The 20,572-nt window shown below is 37.7% G+C and overlaps 1 protein-coding gene and 1 long non-coding RNA gene across 5 annotated transcripts; one reads left to right on the top strand and one right to left on the bottom strand.

Annotated features, from left to right (window-relative positions):
- Window positions 1-155: 155 nt before the first annotated feature.
- LOC130137094 (uncharacterized) lies at window positions 156-2,330 on the bottom strand. 2 transcript variants are annotated; one of them, XR_008815746.1, is made up of 2 exons: window positions 1,062-2,330; window positions 156-330 (listed from the first exon to the last, which is right to left on the bottom strand). It is a non-coding gene; the product is annotated as an uncharacterized LOC130137094 (long non-coding RNA). The 2 variants fall into 2 exon arrangements; XR_008815745.1 differs by having other exon boundaries at window positions 1,429-2,330.
- A 9,007-nt stretch (window positions 2,331-11,337) lies between these two features.
- On the top strand, window positions 11,338-20,280 carry LOC130137093 (uncharacterized). Of its 3 annotated transcripts, none has more exons than XM_056307832.1 (3): window positions 11,338-11,923; window positions 12,546-12,647; window positions 12,762-13,118. In XM_056307832.1, the coding sequence occupies exons 1-3, from the start codon at window positions 11,840-11,842 to the stop codon at window positions 12,852-12,854; spliced, it is 279 nt and encodes a 92-aa protein (XP_056163807.1). In that variant the 5' UTR covers window positions 11,338-11,839; the 3' UTR covers window positions 12,855-13,118. The 3 variants fall into 3 exon arrangements, 2 of the variants coding, with proteins under 2 accessions (XP_056163807.1, XP_056163806.1); XM_056307831.1 differs by having other exon boundaries at window positions 12,738-13,118; XR_008815744.1 differs by lacking the exon at window positions 12,762-13,118 and adding an exon at window positions 20,265-20,280 and having other exon boundaries at window positions 11,342-11,923; window positions 12,546-12,658.
- Window positions 20,281-20,572: the final 292 nt, after the last annotated feature.

Genomic DNA, 20,572 nt, shown 5'->3' with positions numbered 1-20,572 from the left:
TTTGTAATGTTGTGGAATTAAGTTTTAACTTAAGATATGGTAGGAAATATAGACATAACCGAGATATTAAAACTACTTCAACTATCTCTTTAAACTCTAAAATGGCAATCTCTCTGCTTTCTCCATAAGTAAAAAAGATTAGAAATGCCATAGAATTATAAAAAGTTGTAAGCTACGCACAACAAAATGTTATTACAAAACCATATCATCTCTGGTCTTTGAATAATCCAAGTAATTAAATCAAATTGTAAACCCCATCTCTAACAATAGTTCATTAATCTCACGCCCCTATAAATCCACGCTTCTTCCTTCTCCAACATTTGTATCATCCTACATTTAAATTACCAAAAATGAATGTATAGTTGGAGTTCTACATGAATTTTCCATAGCAAGCAATCATTATAGCATCGCAGCAAGATTCTTTAAAATGAAACTGCCAATTAAAAAGCTTCTTTCCATGTATTAATTTGAATTTACGTAGATATAGATACAAATATAGATGTCAAGAAAATAAATTACTACATTTTGCTAATGCTTGAATATAGATACATAAAGCTGGGGAGGAAGTTCTCTTGAAAGCGGTAGTCCAAGCTCTACCGCAATATGCGATGTCGATTTTCAAAATCCCAATATCCATTTGTAAAGCTATTGAGCAAATGATTGCTTCCTTTTGGTGGAAGAACAATGACTCGAAAGCTGGAATACATTGGAAAAGCTGGAAAGTACTGAAAACGAGGAAAGATAGTGGAGGAATGGGGTTCAAAGACCTTATGACTTTCAATAGGTCAATGTTGGGTAAGCAAGCGTGGAGAATGATAGAAAAATGATCTACGCTGTGGATTCAGCTTTTTAAAGGACTCTATTTTCCTAACACAGACTTCTGGCATGCAAGGAAGGGGCACCGAGCATCGTGGGGATGGCAGAGTTTACTAATTGGAAGGAATGTAATATCAGACTCAGTTCAATGGTCAGTAGGCAATGGAGAATCAATTAGAATCCGCGAAGATAAATGGTTGAAGCAGGGCATAATTACAGGACCTACTAATCGAGAGGATCCTCACCTTGTTACCGAGTTGATAGACAAACACAACTACTCATGGAAGGAAGAAACAATCCAAAACATGTTTGAAGATAGAATCGCTAATGAAATACTGGCGATCCCCATCCCATCCACCGGAGAGGAAGACAGAATAGTATGGACAGCAGCAAAGTCCGGAACCTATTCAGTCAAAAGTGGGTATAATTTGCTCAGGAAAGGGGACAAGGACTTAACTCATAAACAAGCATCGTCCTCTTACCAAAAGCCTAGAACTTTGTGGTGCAAAGTGTGGAATTTGCAGACCCTACCCAAAATCAGAATTTTCATGGGGAATCTATGCCAAAATGCACTCCCTACGAAGGAAAATTTATTCAAACGAAGAGCTTTACCTGACCCGATGTGCTCTTTGTGCAGAACGAGCCCAGAAACAGCAGAACACTTGTTCCTACTCTGTCCCTGGACAACTGAAGTATGGTCAGACTAAAATCTACGCATACGGATACAGAGAGAAGGTCTCACCAGTATAGATCGATGGCTTCTAAACTACAAGAGTGACTTGCCCGATACACCTAACCTTGAGGTAATGGCTGAAGTGCTCTGGTTCATTTGGAAAGAGAGGAACGCAGCCATTTTCCGAGCTAAAATGCCAGATCCACGGGGAGTTGTGTCCGAAACACTTGTAAAGCATGAAAATTTTTAAATCTTGGTGCTCGAATCAGAAGGTTAACTCAGCAGAAGATCAAAACTCAACCTTCAAATGGATTCCGCCGGCTTTGGGTTTGCTTAAAATCAACGTTGATGGTGCTTTCGTTGCCGGAACTTCTACTGGAGCGATCGCCGGAGTGTGGAGAGACGCCTCCGGAGTGTTGATGGGTGGGTTCGCCCGAGAGGTGAAGGGCGCAATCAGCACTGCATGCTGAAACCCTAGCAGTAATTGAGGGTTTGAAGTTCGCCTCCGAGTGGGGAGAAGGAAAAGGGCACACGTGTGTTAACTGTGGAGTCTGACTGTCTCACTTTAGTTCAGACACTTCTGGGAGCAGATCAAGAACCGTGGGAAGTCACTGTACTTATCAAGAAAGGCCAGGCCGCACTCTCTTCTTTGCCAAATTTAAGTTTAACTCACTGTTTCAGAGGGCAAAATAAAGCTGCGGATTGGGTCGCCAAAGCCCAACTCCGTCAGTCCCTCCCTCTAAACTGGACCTCTAGCCCTCCCCAACTTTTGTTGGATGTTCTTTGTTCAGAAGCCCCGTTGGATTGTTATCCTACTTTAGCTATTTGAAATGAAATGAGGTTTATTCGATTCAAAAAAAAAAAAAGAATATAGATACAGATACGGATACAAATATAATAGTATGATAATAAAATTTGTATAGATACATTATCCTAATAAATAAGTTGCTACATTTTACTAAAATTTGTATGTGGCCCTCATATTTGTCATCCCAGTGCTTGAATAGGTATCCAATTCTCAGTCCTTACGGGTTTCTTTCTTCAGTCTTTACCAATGAAGCATCTTAATCCTCATTAAATGTGCTCCGCCATGCTCCACTACATTCATAATCCAAAACGAAAACAGAAAGGTTACGAATATGGGACTCGTCAATCAAACTTTTCGTAGTACCAGCTCCTTAGATTTTACGAGAGATTGTGAAGTCAAAATCATCAATAATTTACCAGGAGCACCACCCTTGCTTGCTGTCCATTGTAATCTAAAGAAGACAATCTCGGCTTGCATCAGATCCCTGCCGGTTCTATGTGGGGATTTTCATTCAGACCTAATGTTTTCGACCACACGCAATTCTTCTGCAGCTTTCGATGACCTGGGGCATTTCACTATTTTCGATATTTATGTCGCGAAAAGATATGTTAACCAATGCTGCTATTGTGATTGGAATATAATACCTATTGATCCGTGTTTATACGACACATTCTAAGAAAATAGAAACTCATAAAATCTACGCAACACAAGTGCAACTTGTGCTGCAAAGGGTTCTAATTATTCGACATTTGGTTATGGTTAAGATAATTTGCCTACCTAACTTACTTGATATCAAGGAATAAAATAAGATAATATTTCCTAATTTATATTTTCTTTCTTTCTTTTTTGTATACGGATTAATTAGTCTTACTGGCTTAACAATAAAGGATACTCAACAATTACACAAAGATTACCACCTTAGGTATAATTTCTTGGTAAACTATAACCGATTTAGAATTGTTTTTTTGTAATGTTGTGGAATTAAGTTTAACTCAAGTTACGGTAAAAAATATAGATACAACCGAGATATTAAAACTACTAATTATTTCAACTCTAAACTTGAAAAGTTTTTAATTTCTCCACAAGTAAGAAAATATAAAAAAAAATGCCATAAAATTCAAAAAAGTTGCAACCTCTGCACAACAAAACGTTATTACAAAACCAAATCATCTCTGGTCTTTGAATAATCCAAGTAATTAAATCAATTTGTAAATCCCATCTCCAACAATAGTTTTTATCTCACGCCCCTATAAATCCACGCTTCTTCCTTCTCCAACATTTGTAGACCGATCCCACATTCAAATTACCAAAAATGAATGTATAGTTGGAATTCTAAATGAATTTTCCACAGCAAGGCGATAGGTACAGCTAGCATCACAGCAAGATTCTTAATATGAAATTGCCAATTAAAAAGCTTCTTTCCATATATTAGTGAGACTTTAAGTGTATATTGATACAAATATATATGTCAAGAAAAATCATTACAATTATAGATAATGTAATAAATAAATTCCTATATCTTCCCACACTAAATTTGTATCTGTGCTTTATATTTGTCATCCTCAGCCCTCACACATGTTTGTATCTTCTGTCTTACCAAATGGAGCATCTTAATCCTCATTAAATAGGTCGCTCCACAGAGCTTCACTGCATTCATATTCCAAAACAAAAACACCATGGTTACGAATATGGACTCGTCAACCAAACTTTTCGTGGTAGTCGTAATGATTCTTGCCTTCCTACAAACCAGCTCTGCAATTTTTCTGAAAGATATTGAAGTCAATATCACCAATAGTTTACCCGGAGCACCGCTGCTTTCTGTTCATTGTAAATCTAAAGACAATGATGTCGGCTTTCATCAGATCCCCGCTGGTTCTACGTGGGGATTTTCATTCCAACCCAATCCTTTTGGCCGCACGCTATTCTTCTGTAGCTTTCAATGGCCTGGTGCATTTCACTATTTCGATATATATAAACAGAGCAGAGATGACGAGCGATGCCGCTTTTGTATTTGGAATATACATCCTACTGGTCCGTGTTTGTACGACGAGTTATGTGAAAAATGGAATTCCTAAAATCTACACCATGAGTGAAACCTCTGCTGCAGTTTGGATGAAATAAAGATCGTTGTGTTTTTTTTTTTGTGGTGTCGATCGTGAAGATGTCCTTTTGTGCCTTCACTTGCAAATCCAAGCGTAGTAAAAATTGATCACATAATTCTTTTTTTTATGAGGGGGAGAGATTTGGAGAAGAAGAAAGTAATAGAAAATAAAAAGTGGAGAAAAAGAGTTGACAAAAAAAAAAAGAAGAAGAAAGAGGACACAAAAACAAAATGCAAAGCAAAGCAAGCGTCTCTCCCCCAGCAGGCAATCGATTTCAGAACCGACAAGCTTTGTTTCCAGTTCCAATCTTTTGGTACTGAGAGTCACAAAGTTGATTCTCGATTCTACACCGGGAACCAATCTTTTGAGAAACCAATCGCCCCTAATCCAGGCCCGCCACGTCCATAAAGGTCCAAGGTTTTTTAGCAAAAAAGCAAAAGAATGTGTGAATGTGTTGCATTAATTGAAAGTTTGTTCCAATGTAATTACGTATGAAGTGGCCATAATTGATCCATCATTTTTCGCTCCTAAAAATGATGGAGCGGCCATGTTAGCGAGATTCATCCTTTAACGACTCCCTTTCATCTATTGGGCTTCTCCTCCAATGAATTCACTTTGACCTATGTCCCACTTATCTGTAATTTGCCTTCCTAACTTACTTGATATCAAGAAATAAAATAAGATAATCTTTCATAATTTATATTTTCTTTCTTTCTTTCTTTCTTTCTTTCTTTCTTTCTTTCTTGTTTCCGAATTGGTAAGGATACTCCACGATTACACATAGATGACCACCTTAGGTATAATTTCTTAGTAAACTACAACCGAGAAATTAAAACTACTTAATCTATCTCTTTCAACTCTAAAATTGCAATCTCTTTATTTTCTCCACAAGTAAAAAAAGATTAGAAATGCCATATAATTCAAAAAACTTCTAACGTTTGCACAACAACATGTTATTACAAAGCCAAATCATCTCTGGTCTTTGAATAATCCAAGTAATTAAATCAATTTGTAAATCGCATCTCCAACAATAGTTCATTAATCTTAAGCCCCTATAAATCCACGTTTCTTCCTTTTGCAACATCTGTAGACCAATCCCACATTCAAATTACCAAAAACGAATGTATAGTTGGAGTTCTACATGAATTTTCCATAGTAAGCAATCGGTATAGCTAATATCACAACAAGATTCTTAAGATGAAAATGCCAATTAAAAAGTTTCTTTCAATATATTAGTGTGGACTTACGTAGATATGGATACAAATATAGATGTCAAGAAAAAAATAACAAATATAGATATTTTAATAAATAAATTATCACATTTTCCCACACTATATATGTAAGTGGTCTTTATATTTGTCATCCTAATGCTTGAATAGGTATCCAGTCCTCAGTCTTCACGAATTTTCCATAGCAAGCAGTCGGTACAGTTAATATCACAGAAAGATTCTTTAAAATGAAAATGCCAATTAAAAAGCTTCTTTGCATGTATTAATGTGGACTTACATACATATGGATACAAATACAGATGTCGAGAAAAAAATAGCAAATATAGATATTTTAATAAATCAATTGCCACATTTTCCCATATATATGTAAGTGGCCTTTATTTTTGTCATCCTAATGCTTGAATAGGTATCCAGTCCTCACACGTCTCTTTCTTCTTTCTTACCATACGAAGCATCTTAATCCTCCTTAAATGGGTCGCTCCACCGTGCTCCGCTGCATTCATATTCCAAAACAAAAACACAATGGTTGCGAGAATGGACTCGTCAATGAAACTTTTAGTAGTATGGGTAATGATTCTTACCTTCCTACAAGCCAGCTCCGCTGAGCGGACATCCGAAGTCCAAATCATCAATAATTTACCGGGAGCACCGCTGCTTACTGTTCATTGTAAATCTGGAGACAAAGATCTCGGCTCTCACCAGATCCCTGCTGGTTTGCATTGGGGATTTTCATTCAAACCCAACTTTTGGGGCACCACGCTATACTTCTGCAGCTTTCAATGGCCCGGTGCATTTCACTATTTTGATATATATGACAGTGACAGAGATTATAATCGATGCCGCTTTTGTTATTGGCATATAGTACCTACTGGCCCGTGTTTATACAACACATTATGTGCAAAATGGAACACCTAAAATCTACCGTTTGGATGAAATAAAGATGGTTGTGTATTTTTATTAATGGTGTCAATGTGTGAATATGTGCTTTTGTACCTTCACTTGCATACACAAGTGTTATAAAAATGGATCGCAAATTTTTTTTATTTTATGAGGAGACATTTGGTGAAGAAGATGGAGAAGAAGAAAGAAAAGAAATAGCAAATCCAAAGTGGAGAAAAGGAGTTTACAAATAACAGAAGAGAGTGGTCGCGAATAACAAATGTGAAGCAAAGCAAGCCTCTCTCCCCTGGGAAGCCACCGATTCCAAAACCAATCCGTTTGTTTATGGATTCCAATCTTTTGGAACCGGGAGTCAAAAGGTCGATTCCCAATTCTAGGTTCAAAACCAATCAACTTAGGAACCGATTACCCTTAAGCGAGGCCTACTACGTCCAAAACGGTCCACAGTTTCTAAGGACAAAAGCAAAAAAAACATGTGACCGTGTTAAATTAATTAAAAGTTTGTTTTAAAATTTAACTAGTAGTTTGGCACATGCCAACGTGTGTGAAACATTGGGTGGTTATCCATATATTGAAATGGATGGTTATCTAGTAAAGTGAAAAAGCGGGCGTTATAAACTATTTGCATTCGAGGAGAAACTGTTTGTGGCTATCGGCAGGCTGAAATGGCTAGCAATCTACTGAAGTGAAAGAGTGGGCAATTACAAATGATGCAGACTCGAAAAAGAAGCCGTTCACTTTACGGTCAAGTAATAGATTACTGGGTTTAAATTGAACGTTTCGGTGGTGGAACTTCAAAATTTGACTTTATGAGGTAATCTAGTTTTTTTTTTTTTGTTCATAAGAGGTAATATAGTTGACAAAGCACAGCTTAACACATACCAAGAGTATGTGCAATTAATCATACCGACCGAATGTTTGTCCAGCATTGAAGGAGTTATCAAGTCCTTCGTAGCTTACTCATTCACTATAACGATAAACAAAAAAAATGAAAATAAATTTTTATTTGATAATAACAATATATAAAGGAAAAAAGAAGAAAAAAATAGTTCAAACCTAATTTTTTGATATGCACTTCTCTTCATCATAAGTAAATAGCTTGCTGCGGTACGACCTGCCTGATCAACATGAATTTTGGCCAATGAGATGTAGAAATAATTTGCCATCCTCTCAAAAAGATAAGTTATAGATGCTTACTTACCCACAAAGAAGATCGCAATCCTATACATTACTATTTCATTATTTTGAAGATATTATAATATCATGCATGAATAAGTTATGTGTTCAGGGTCGAAAAGTCAAAAGTCGGGCAAAACGCCACTAACTTATAAAGTGACGTGATTATTGTCAAAAAAAATTTATTATCCATCTTGCAGAGAGAGGCTGAGTAAACGAAATATAATTAAGTTCAAATCTTGAAAGGCTTTTCTTTTCTTATTCCACACATTTTTTTTTTTGGATTTATGTTTATGCAATCGATTTCTTTGCATTATCTAATAATTTAAATGTTTCGCAATAGATTAATTTTGTTTAAGACCCCATCAGTTTCATAAGACTCACAATAGTTACTTGTATCTACAGTATCTAAGCAAGGCGAAGAAGAAGATGACGCGAGACCAAATCACACTTTAACTCCATTGTCAACCGTGACGGAGCTCAAAGCTAATGTCAACTGCCAACGGCAGAGGAAGCAATGACTTTGTTCTGCTTCTCAAGTTGGTTCAACCCACGGCATTGTTGATCAAGTTCTTAATTTCAAATAATCTATGCCCAGTTTTCTTTCGTTCCCCTTTGTATTCCCTATCTTGTCCATGAACTCAAAATCACGATGAAATGTTGAGCATTATCAACCTCGGAAAAGCCCTAACAATCGACAATATAGTCTATATTTCCTTTTACGAAAGTAATAATTCCTTTTTTTTTCATTTTACAAAGTAGTCTTTAGATTACGTAGGACTAGTTATTTACATAGTTATGTGTCATGATTTTAAAATTGCTTATGTAGAGAAAAATCTACACCAATAGTGCATTGATGGTTTTAAATAAGTCTATTTTTTATAAGTTTGTAGATTTTTATTTTCCGCAGATTCCTATCCTGAAAATATATGTATTGATCGAACTATTAGACAAATATGTAGTTCAATGGTCATAGTTATTTTTTGGTACGTAAATTAGTAGAAACGGATGAGAAGAAAACTACTATAGTAAAAAATGTATGAAGTGGTCACAATTGCTTCGTCAATTTTCATACCTAAAAATGAGGAGCCATCATGCTAATGGGATTCATCCTCTAACAACTCCCTTTCATCATCGATCGGGCTTCTCCCTCTAATAAGTTCGCTTTGACCTATGTCCCACTTATTTGAACTTTGCCTTCCTAAATTACTATACATTAAGGAATAAAATAAGAAAAAATAAACTTTACTTCTTGTGATCTTGCCCAATTTGTATTTTCTTTCTTTCTTTCTTTTTTTGTATACAAATTAGTCTTGCTGATAAAACAAATTACATATAAATTACCACCTTACATATAATTCTTAGTAAACTCTTAATGCATTTAACATATAAGTTTGAACAACCAATTTTGAATTGCTTTTTGTAATGTTGTAGAATTAAGTTTAACCTAAGGCTCCGTTCGTTTGGCGGAAAATATTCTCCTTTTGAAAAATATTTTCCTGGAAGTCATTTTCCTGAAAAATATTTTTCCGAAACACAATTTTCTGGTGTTCGGCTAAAATCTGAAAAAGTTTCGAAAAATATTTTATGGTGTTTGGCGACCGGGCGGCGACCGGCGACCGGCGGCGGCGGCGGGCGAGTGGCGGCGGCGGCCAGCCGACCGGCAGCGGCGGCGGCAGCGGGCGGCGCCGACGACCGGGGGCAGGCTGCGGTAACCGGAGGGGGGAAGGAGGAGTTTGGCGGAAAATGATTTCCGCTTTTCAGAAGCGGAAATCATTTTCCGCCAATTTGGTCATGTTTTCCCTCATTGAGGGGAAAATGTTTTCTGCCCCCGAACACCGGAAAACCCGGAAAATGTTTTCCAGGAAAACATTTTCCGCCAAACGAACACAGCCTAAGATATGGTAGGAAATATAAATACAACTGAGATATTAAAACTACTTAATCTATCTCTTTCAACTCTAAAATTGCAATCTCTTTATTTTTTCTACAAGTTAAAAAAGATTAGAAGCCCATATAATCCTAAAAACACTACAAAAAAACAAGGATTTAGCCACGGAAAATTTGCGACGAAAAACTATTCGTTACTAATTTGCGACAGAATTTGCGACGAAAACTAAATTCATCGCTAATTAGCGACGAAAAATCTTTCGTCGCTAATTTGCGACGGAAAAAAAACTCGTCGCTAATTTGTGATGAAAAATCTTTCGTCGCTAATTTGCGACGGAAAAAAAACTTGTCGCTAATTTGCGACGAAAAAATATCCGTCGCTAATTTGCGACGAAAAAATATTCGTCGCTAATTTACGACGGAATTTGTGACGAAAAATTTTCCGTGGCTAATTTGCGACGGAATTTTCCACGAACAATTTTCCGTGGCTACTTTGCGACGAAAATTTTTCCGTCCCAAATTAGCGACGGAATTTGCCACGAAAAATTTTCCGTGGCTACTTTACGATGGAATTTGCGACGAAAACTTCTCCGTGGCTAATTTGCGACGGAATTTGCCACAAGAAATTTCCCGTGGCTACTTTGCCACGGAATTTACCACAAAAAATTTTCCGTGGCTAATTTGCGACGGAATTAGCGATGAATATTTTTTGCAACGGAAAAAATTCGTCGCTAATTTGTGATGGAAAAAAAAAGTCGTTGCTAATTTGCAACGGAATTTGCGACAAAAAATAAATTCGTCGCTAATTTGTAACGGAAAATAATCCGTTACTAATTTGTGACGAAAACGAATTCGTCGCTAATTTGCGATGTAATTTGTGACGGACCCCCATCCCCAATTTCTCTCTCTCTCTCTCTGTTGATTCCTCATATCGCCCTTCGCTGTTCTCCATCCCTCTCACTTTTTCGTTTTTCTCGATAAACTTCTCCGCACGCGCGCAAATCAATCTCGGTAAAGCTTTTCCGCCGGTAAGTGTCGTGGCTAATTTCGTGACTCTTCGTTGCAAAACTATTCATCGCTGGATTCAATTTTTTTTTATTTTATTGACTTTTTTCTGTTTCTTTTTTTTTCCTAACTTCTGGCGACCGGTTTGACTTCGCCGGCCATGGGCGAGGCCGCTCGACCTGAGCCATACTTTGAGTAAGTGTACATTTGCAAATATATGTATTGTGTGTCAAACATTTTCTAATATATAAATGGTATTTTAAATGGTATTTGTTAATAGGATTTTTCAAACTTCAAAGTATGGACTACCACCAAATGAGTTTGACCATTTGTGCGATGAATAATTTGCAGCATGGTTCAAAACATATGTAAGTTGCCTATGGACCAAAACCAAGTTATTAATATTTTATACATCATTTATTAAAATATATATTATTGACTTTGCGTGTGTGACCTTAGGTTCACAGTAATCATGATCAAGTTGAAGAGCAAGGATTGCTATATCATCTGTTATGGGGTCCAAAGTCAAGAGTACGAAGTTGGCCAGCATATTTCATAAACGGGTATAATTTTCCCACTCAAGAATATGGAATGGGAAAAGCCACAATAAAAGTGGTGTGTGTGTTCAGTCATCCAATGATGGCAGTTCAAAAGATGATTTTTATGGCTTATTGGATGAAATCATAGAGATAGAGTACCATGAACCAATCTTGGGCTAATGGCTTCTGTATATGTAAGTATCTCGAGTTTAGGAAGTTGTACAGCTAATTACCCGAAAATTTATAGGCTTAATGTAGGCCAAATCAATGGCATCTGAAAGAGCGCTTTGTGATGACAAACGCAAGCTAGTATTTATTAATTTGCTGGTACTCATGAAGAGCATGTTTTGTATTAATAATAACATTTCAAATATTTAAAAATTGGAAGAGGTATTTGTGCCCTTACGGTGCCTATAACTTTCTGCAACGTCTAGAGTATCCATGACTCTCGATGCTGCTGAATATCTTACACAATGGATCTCTCATGACTTAATAAAGAGTCAATTCTAAAGGTAAAGCAGTAATTATGCCATGTGAATAACAGGACTTTGTTAGAAGGCCATTTATCGCCAAGAACTATATCAATTAGTTCTTTCTGGTCATTATATAATCATCCTGTCTGTTGATTTATTGCCCTAATATGCTATTTTATTCATGGGAATTAGTGTGCACTTCTCAATTTGTGGTAATGTTTACTGCTGATGGTGACTCTGGAAGAAGCAAAAGGACTTGCAGTGCTTACGTGTCCCGGTCGACAAGAGGTCTGCGGTCATTGTTTAGAGCATGTAAGTCACAGCAATTGGTGTTAGCTTCTGTTGCTGCATGCTCCTTTTACTTGTTAATAGTGCTTATTCCGTTCTGTCAAAATTTCCTAAGTACTGTCACTTGATTGAATCTCTAGTTTGGGATCACCTTCAGGGCTTGCTCAGCTAGCAGGAACCATATATGGGATTTGTCAAGACTATTTTGTTTAGCCTATTTTATTCAACAGAAGTTTATTCCCGTGAGGCATCATTGTCCTGTTGTTAGCATTCAATAAAGATATTGCTGATGCATACATATCTTGTTATCGAAATATCTGGCTCGATTGCAAGTTGCTCATTAGCCAAGTTGTATAAGTGATCCTGAGATCAGTATAAGATTACATTTATTGCCCATTTGGACATGATCATGATCTGTACTTGTTGGCATTGATTTAGTTTCCGTCTGATGACCTTTTATTTCCGATAAAGAAAAGAAAGAATTTCTATTGTTGGAGGTCTTATCTATCATATTGGTCAAGCTATCATTGCGAAGGGTATGGCTCAATTAGTTGCAGTTGTCACATTGACCAAATTAGTCCCTTTTCTTGAACTTCCTTTTTTCTGGAATAATGCCTGACCTTTCGGTTTTGTCTGTTTTAATTAGGATATATGTTTTTCTATGCCTCTATGCCATTCGAAGGTGGAACAACTTGCTACGGAAGATCTGGTTGAGCTTTCAGAGACAGAGAAGCATAATTTAGGCCAGGTAAGGTTTGTGTCTAGTTATATCTTTGCCCTACTGCTCTCGCCCACAATGAAAACAATCTACCAAAAGCACAAACCCTTTTTTTTGTAGACTCGCATCAGCGACAAGGTGCAGAGGAAGGTTGCAAGGGAGATCAAAACCGAGGTTTTGACGAGGATTACGAGTATGAGGCCTTTGAGGGGACGGGTGGTGACATGGAATGAGTGACGCGATCTTGATGCCACCGAGGTTTCTGTGAGGATTGTCCATTTGACTTTTTGATCTCATCCTGGCATACTCCTTTGACTTCTCTTTCTTTCTGTACTTTCCAATTTTGGGCAAGTTCATAGCGTTGAATTAGAGCAGACCAGAGCTATGTAGAGATTTCTGATGTTGGATAAACTAGGCGCAAAGAGCCATTCTTGTGGAAAATGTTGATGAATGTATTCATTTTCATATTATTATAATATTTTGATGTTATTAAGTGCTTAATCAATGTTAAATATAAATTCTAGAAATTAATTTTGCTGTTAATTAGATTTAAAATCGAAAAATAAAAGAAATGATTTTATCATACGGTCACAAATTATAAAAGTTCGTTGCAAAAATAAAATTTCGTTGCTAATTTCGTCTCTAAACAATATTCGTCGCAGAGTTAGTCGCTAAAGAATTAATAAAAATTCGTTGTAAATTCGTTTCGGAACAAGGTTCGTCGCAAAAGTTAAAATTTTCCGTCGCTAAATTAGCGATGAATTTTGCCACAAATAAGTTCGTTGCAAAGTACCGACCAATAAAAAAAATGTTCGTCGCAAATTAGCGACGAATTTTGCCACGAATAATTAGCGACAAATTTTGTCACGAATAATTAGCGACGAATTTTGCGACGAATTTTTTTTCGTCGCAAAATTTTATGACGCCTTATTAGCGACGAATTTTTTTTCGTCGCTAAAACTTACTTTTTTTGTAGTGAAAGTTGTAACCTCTGCACAACAAAATGTTATTACAAACCAAATAATCTCTGGTCTTGAATAATCCAAATAATTAAATCAATTTGTAAACCCCATCTCCAACAATAGTTCATCAATTTCACGCTTGTGTGAACCCTCCTTTCTTCCTTCTCCAACATTTGTCATTAATCCCCTTCTCAAACTCACTAAAAAAAATGTATAGTTGGAGTCCTAAATGAATTTTCCATAGCAAGCAATCGGTATAGCTGGCATCACATCAAGATTCTTTATATAGGGATGCCAAATAAATAGCTTCTTTAGGTATTTAATAAATAAATTACTACCAGTACAACTGTCAGGGAAAAATTATACAAATATAGATATTTTTATAAATGAATTACTACATTTTCCCACACTAATGACAAACTTGGGCCTTCATATTTGTCATCTTAATGCTTGAATAGGTATCCAGTCCTCGCGCATGTTTCTTTCTTCTGCCTTATAAATGAAGCATCTTAATCCTCCTTAAATAGTTCGCTCCACCATGCTTCACTGTATTCATATTCCAAAACAAAAACATAAAATTTACGAACATGTACCCATCAATTTAACTGTTCATAGTGTTCGTGATCATTCTTGTCTTCCTACAAGCTAGCTCCGAAGCTTTTGGGAAGACTAACAGTCGCAAACGTCAATAGTTTACCAGGAGCACCTCTGCTTACGGTTCAATCTAAAGATGACGATCTCGGCTTTCATCAGATCCATGGTGGTTTCATGTGGGAATCTTCATTCAAATCTAGCTTTTTTGGCAACACGCTGTTCTTTTGGAGCTTTCAATGGCCCGGCGCATTTCATCATTTCGATATATATGTTGAGGAGAGAGATGTTGAACGATGTGGCTTCTGTATTTGGAATGTTAAGCCTGATGGTCCGTGCTTCCGCAACTCGGAATGTGAAAAATGGAATCCCTAAAACCTTCACGGCTGGCAAAACCTATGCCACAAAGGTTCTTAATGGTTAGACATTTGATTATGGTTGAGATGATATTGCTAAGCTCCCCGTTGGATGAATAAAGATGGTTGTGTATGTTTTTTTCACGATGTCGATGTATGAATGTCCTTTTGTGCCTTTACTTCATGCTATGCAAGTGTAAGAAAAATCGATGGCATAGTTGTATCGTTTTATTAGAGGGAGAGATTTGGAGAAGAAAATGGAGAAGAAGAAAGGAAAAGCAATAACAAATAGAAAGTGGAGAAAAAGAGTTGGAAAAAAAAATGGGCCCAATTCCATAAAAAACCCCAAACTTTAACCTTTGTCCCAATTATATCCCAAACTTTTTTTGTCTCATAAAAAACCCTAAACTTTTACTTTTGTCCCAAATCTACCCCGTTTACTATTCATCCAATTTTTTAATATTATTTTTTCGAATTTTTTTCTTTTTTCTTTTCTTTTCTTTTCTTTTTTATTTCACCTTCAACCTCCGGCCGGCGAGGTCGGCCCCGCCGTTGCTGGGCGTGGCCGAGCCTTGCCGACTCTGGCGAGGCGCGGCCTCGCCGTTGCTGGGCGAGGCCGAGATCGTCGGCCGCCGGCGAGGCTCGACCTCGCCCAAGAACGGCGAGGCCGAGCTCGCCGGGCTACGGCGAGGCTCGTCCTCGCCCGGCAACGGCGAGGCCGACCTCGTCGGCTGCCGGCGAGGCTCGGCCTCGCCCGGAACGGCGAGGCCGACCTCGCCCGAAGAACGGCGAGGCCGAGCCTCGCCAGATCTGGGCGAGGCTCGGCCCCGCCGGCTGCCGGCGAGGTCGGCCTCGCCCAAAGAACGCGCGAGGCCGACCTCGCCACCGTGCGGCGGGGCCGACCTCGCAGCTCTCGCTTTCTGAATGTCGCCGGATCGGCGACCGGCCGGAGGTTGAGGGTGAAAAAAGAAAAGAAAAGAAAAGAAAAAAGAAAAAAATTCAAAAAAATAATATTAAAAAATTGGATGAATAGTAAACGGGGTAGATTTGGGACAAAAGTAAAAGTTTGGGGTTTTTTATAAGACAAAAAAAATTTTGGGATATAATTGGGACAAAGGCTAAAGTTTGGGGTTTTTTAGGGAATTGGGCCAAAAAAAATGGGAAGAAGAATAGGGAGAATACAACTCAACAGTTAAGTCGAGCGAAGCATTTGCCCTAATTGGGTTTTGATAATCACAAAAGGACCACCCAGGCCCACTACGTCCAAAACGGTCCTACGTTTGCAAGCGTAAAATCAAAAGAATGCGTGAATGTGGGGAGTTGATTTACATATTTGTCTTAATTCAACTAGTATTTTCGCATGGGCTACACCTGCGTGAAAATTTGGGTTTTTATTTAGGGCTAATATCACCAAAAACCCTAAACGGTACATCAATACTACTTCAAATTAATTTTTGTGTCACAAAAACTCGCATACTGGTATATTGTGCCATATTTACCCCAAACAAATTTTTTGTCATGAAAAATCCCAAACTAGTAGCTCGTGCTACATATATCCTAAACCGGTATACTCATGCCATACTTACCCCATATTATGGTAAATTAGGGATTTTTTCGGGGGTAAATGTGTCATAGATCTATCAGTTTGGGATTTTTTATAACATAAAATTTAATTTTGTGTAAATATAGCATGGGCCTACTGGTTTGGGAGTTTTTGGGACATAAAAATTAACTTGGGGTAGTGTGGCACGGGTCTACCACTTTGAGTTTTTTATGATATATTCAGTGGCTGAAATGGATTGTCATCTGGTGAAGTGAAGGAAGTGGATGTTATAGAACATTTGCAATCGAGAAGATCCAGAGGTGAAATGGGTGGCTATCTACGGAAGTGGAGGAAGTGAGCAATGACACATGATATGCAGAATAAGAGAAGAAATCGTACGCTCTATTGTTGAGTATTAAATTAATGTGGTGACATTTTTTTTTGGTCGAAAATGTGGTGACATTGAACGGTCTATTGTTGAGCATTAAATTAATGTGGTGACATTGAACATTTTGGTGGTGGAAACCAACTTCAAAGTTTGCCTTATAGGGTCTTATAGACAACGAAGCACTACAAAAGTAATATTTATTGGGAAAAAGACACCACAAATGTCATAACTTTCGTACGGCGTTCACTTGAATGTCATAACTTTTTTTCGATCATTTAAGTGTCATAATTTATGTATAACGATTACTTGAGTGCCATTACTTTTTTCCAATCATTCAAGTGTCATATAACTTTTCAATAGATCACCTAAGTGCCATAACTCTTTAAAAACGTTCACCATAAATGATATGCCATGTTGGATTTCAAGCACTTGGGGTGAATGTTTTTAAAAATTGTTGGCACTTAAGTAATCAATTTAAAGTTATGACACTCAAATGAACGTTTTTTTAAAAGTTATGGCACTCAGGTGGTCGAAAAAAAAGTTATGACACTCAGGTGAGCGCCGTACGAAAATTATGACCCTTGTGGTGTCCTTATCCCAATATTTATTTTATTTTATTTTATTGGAGGTCAAAATTGAGCACAGACTGAAATTACACCTTTGTGACAAACAACAACCTGCTCGGGAAAGAAGAAGGAGGGAGCAAATGCTAAAAAGAAAAGTGAATGGTAAGACATAAAGTGAAAAAAATAAGGAAAAAAATTGTTGATATTTAAAAATTGTCTAATTCGTTCCTAAATTTCTTAAATTACTTTACTTATGTGTAACATTGCAGAATGTTCTTATGCTGTGTAACTGTTAAATTGGCCAAAATACCATCAACGCCGATGGAAGCGACGACTTTCTTATGCTTCTGAAGTTGGTTCAATCCACGGCATTGTTAACCAAGTTCCTAACTTCCCATAATTTGTGCCCACTTTTCTTACATTTTCCCATTTATCTTCTCTCTCTTTTCAATTGAAAAACCCGAAATCCGCCATGAACACCGTCACCACATGCTATTTAAGTTCCATCCCACTCCCTCGAATGAATTCGAAATTATGATGAAATAGTGAGCACAATCAGTGTCGGAAAAGCCCTAGCGATTGACAATATAGTCTATTTTTCCTTTTAGGAAAGTAATAATTCCTTTTTTTCATTTTACAAGGTAGTTAGATTACATGAGACTAGTTATTTACACACAAAAAAATAGTTATGCGTCATGATTTTAAATAAGTCTATTTTTTATGCGAATTCAATCCATGCTCCCACCTTCAGGCAGTGATGATGATGAGTTGCTGGTTTGGGGTAGCAATAGCAGTGGTTCATTCACTATTAAAAAAGCTTATGAATTGATTTCACCAAGAAATCATTTGCCTACAGATAAACTCTAGAGTTCATTGTGGAAATGGGATGGCTCGCAGAAGATTAGAAGCTTCTTGTGGCTGGTTTCTCACCAGTGCCTACTTACTAATTACAAAAGGTTCCAACATAAAATCACTGCGAATTCCTTTAGCGCTTCTTATCTGCATTCCTATGAAACAATTTTACATCGGCTTCGAGATTGTAAGTATGCAAAGGCTGTTTGGCAAAAGATTTTGCTAACAAGCTTAAGGGGCGAATTCTTTGCCCATGATCGGCCCAAGTGATTGTTGGCAAACTTATCTACTTCAACAACCCTAGTTTTTGGTGTACTTTGTTGGCATTGTTGTAGTTGGAGAAATAAGAGATTATTTTAAACAGACTTTTCTCTTTCCTGCACACCTATGGGCCTGATTTTGGGATATGTTAAGGACATTCTTTCGGCTCATATGACTGAAAATATATTGTCTTCTCTAAGGGAGAAACGGGATATGTTTGTGGGTTGGACATCCTTTCGGCTCCTTCTGGATGGATCAAATTCAATTCTGACAGGGCCTTTAAAGACAACTCGGGTCCAGCTTCAGCAGGTGGGCTTCTTCATAATGAATCGGCAATTGACTTGCTGGGTTCGCGCAAACTGTTGGAGTGTGATCTTCACTCAAAGCAAAACCTTGGGGCCTATATTTGGGTCTCCAAATGGCCATCTCGCTGGGCATTTGCAAACTTAGTATGGAGGTAGACTTGCAAGCGGCTATTTCCCTTCTTCAAAAATTAACTCCCTCTCTCAATTTTGGGGATATTCTCCTTTTCTCAAATTGTGAAGATGTTTAAGTATTTCCAGTTGGTCAAAATCGTAGCTTTTAGAGAAGGAAACTCATGTATAGATTGGTTAGCAAATTGGATACTTCAATTATCTTATGTAAATGACACTTTAGCATTAGCTAAGTCACCGAGAGGCTTACTTCCTTTGTTGATATGAGATCAGACAAGATCAAGTTTTATTAGGAGAGTAATGGTGTAACTCTTGGGCTTTACCCTCATTTCATACAAAAAAAAAGGATACTCCATGATTACACATAAATTACCGTCCTAGGTATAATATCTTAGTAAACTCCTAATACATTTAACATAATGGTGTACATGTTGAGCTCGAAGCTACCGTCAACTGCCAACGGCGAAGGAAGCGAGAACTTTCTTATGCTTCTGAAGTTGGTTCAACCCACAGCATTGTTAACCATGTTCCCAACTTCCCATGATTTGTGCCCAGTTTTCTTACACATTCCCCTTAATCTTCTCTCTCTCTTTTCCATTGAAAAACTCAAAATTCGCCATGAACACCGTCATTACATTGTGTATAAGTTCCATCCCTCTCCCTCAAATGAATATGACATCACGATGAAATGGTGAGCACCATCAGCCTCGGAAAAGCCCTAGCGATCGGCAATATAGTCTATTTTTTTTATTTTACACAAAAAATAGGGATGCATCGTGATTTTAAATAAATTGTAAATCTATTGTACCTTTGCTAATTCAGTCATAAACCTTTCAATTTTGCCACTTGAGTCCTAAACCTTTTCACGATTTACCAATTGAGTCCATCCGGCCAATTTTGGCTGGAAATCGCTGATGTGGAATCCGGCCATTCTAGGGGTGAGCGGTTCTAGGGTCGGTCGAAATTCCACATGGAACCCGGAACTTAACCTACATAGTCTAGAACCTAGAACCTACATTGTCACAAGTTATAAGGTTAGTTCCAAAGTCTACCCAGGTTCCACATTGTTCTTAATTGAATGATTGCAGTGAATCATTATCTCTAATTACCACCATTTGCAGTTACAATCCACTGACTACAGCTCATATTTGATATACAAAGAATATGAAATCTTAATAAAATAAAAGTCTCAACCATGAATATCGCCTGAAATGGAAAATCATACTAGTAGTTACATATTACACACTATCATCGGACGCCATAAAATACTGCAAGATTGAGCGAAGACATAGAACAAAAGAAACGCAAAGACTTGTTCCCGATTCCAACATGGAAATGCCGTTGGAATTAGTTCCCAAATTTTTGGAACCTGAAATCTACCATATATACCTTAGTACCTGGAACCAAACCGGTGAACGAGTCCAGTTCTCTGTTTTACTCTAAAACTATGCTCACCTCTAGACCGTTCTATGTAGCACGGCCGGCGCTGATGTAGACAAATTTTTTTTTTATTTTATTTTTTATTTTTTATTTCCCTTTTTCTCTTTGCTTTTTTCTTTTCTTTTTTTTTGTGCCGACAACCCTTTGCAGCCGCGAAGGCACTGGGCAAGGGCCTTCATGGCACCGCAAGCGAGGCGGTCCTCACTCGCAGCCAGCAAGGCTGCAAAGCCCTCATCGCAACCCTTCCGATTGAGAGCCAAGGTGCAAAGGCCCTTGCCAGATCTAGGTGAGGGCCACCTCGCCCGCAACCGATGAAGGTCGCCGATGACCCTTGTCGGCACAAGAAACAACATGGAAAAAATAAAAGCAAAGGAAAATAAAAAAATTTCAATAACAAATTCAAAAAATATTAAAATATTATTAAAATTTGTCCACATTAGCGCCGACCATACCACGTAGGACGGTCAATGTCCATATCAGTGATTTCCGGCCAAAATTGGCTAGATGGATTCAATTGGCAAAATGTGAAAAGGTTTAGAACTCTATTGGCAAATTAAAAGGT

This window comes from Syzygium oleosum, unplaced genomic scaffold, assembly GCF_021117445.2.
Source record: "Syzygium oleosum isolate NSW1041296 unplaced genomic scaffold, Sole_v2.1 Sole_v2.60, whole genome shotgun sequence".
Lineage (NCBI taxonomy): Eukaryota > Viridiplantae > Streptophyta > Magnoliopsida > Myrtales > Myrtaceae > Syzygium > Syzygium oleosum.
Note: the sequence above shows the minus strand (reverse complement) of the source record. Positions and strands in the feature narration are given on the sequence as shown.

Excerpts from the sequence above, each read along its gene's own strand:
- LOC130137093 (XM_056307831.1), top strand. The coding sequence starts at position 11,840 with ATGGTGACTCTGGAAGAAGCAAAAGGACTTGCAGTGCTTACGTGTCCC. Across the intron at positions 11,924-12,545 it reads GCGGTCATTGTTTAGAGCAT|GATATATGTTTTTCTATGCC; the intron begins GTAAGTCACAGC and ends TGTTTTAATTAG. Across the intron at positions 12,648-12,737 it reads AGAAGCATAATTTAGGCCAG|ACTCGCATCAGCGACAAGGT; the intron begins GTAAGGTTTGTG and ends TTTTTTTTGTAG.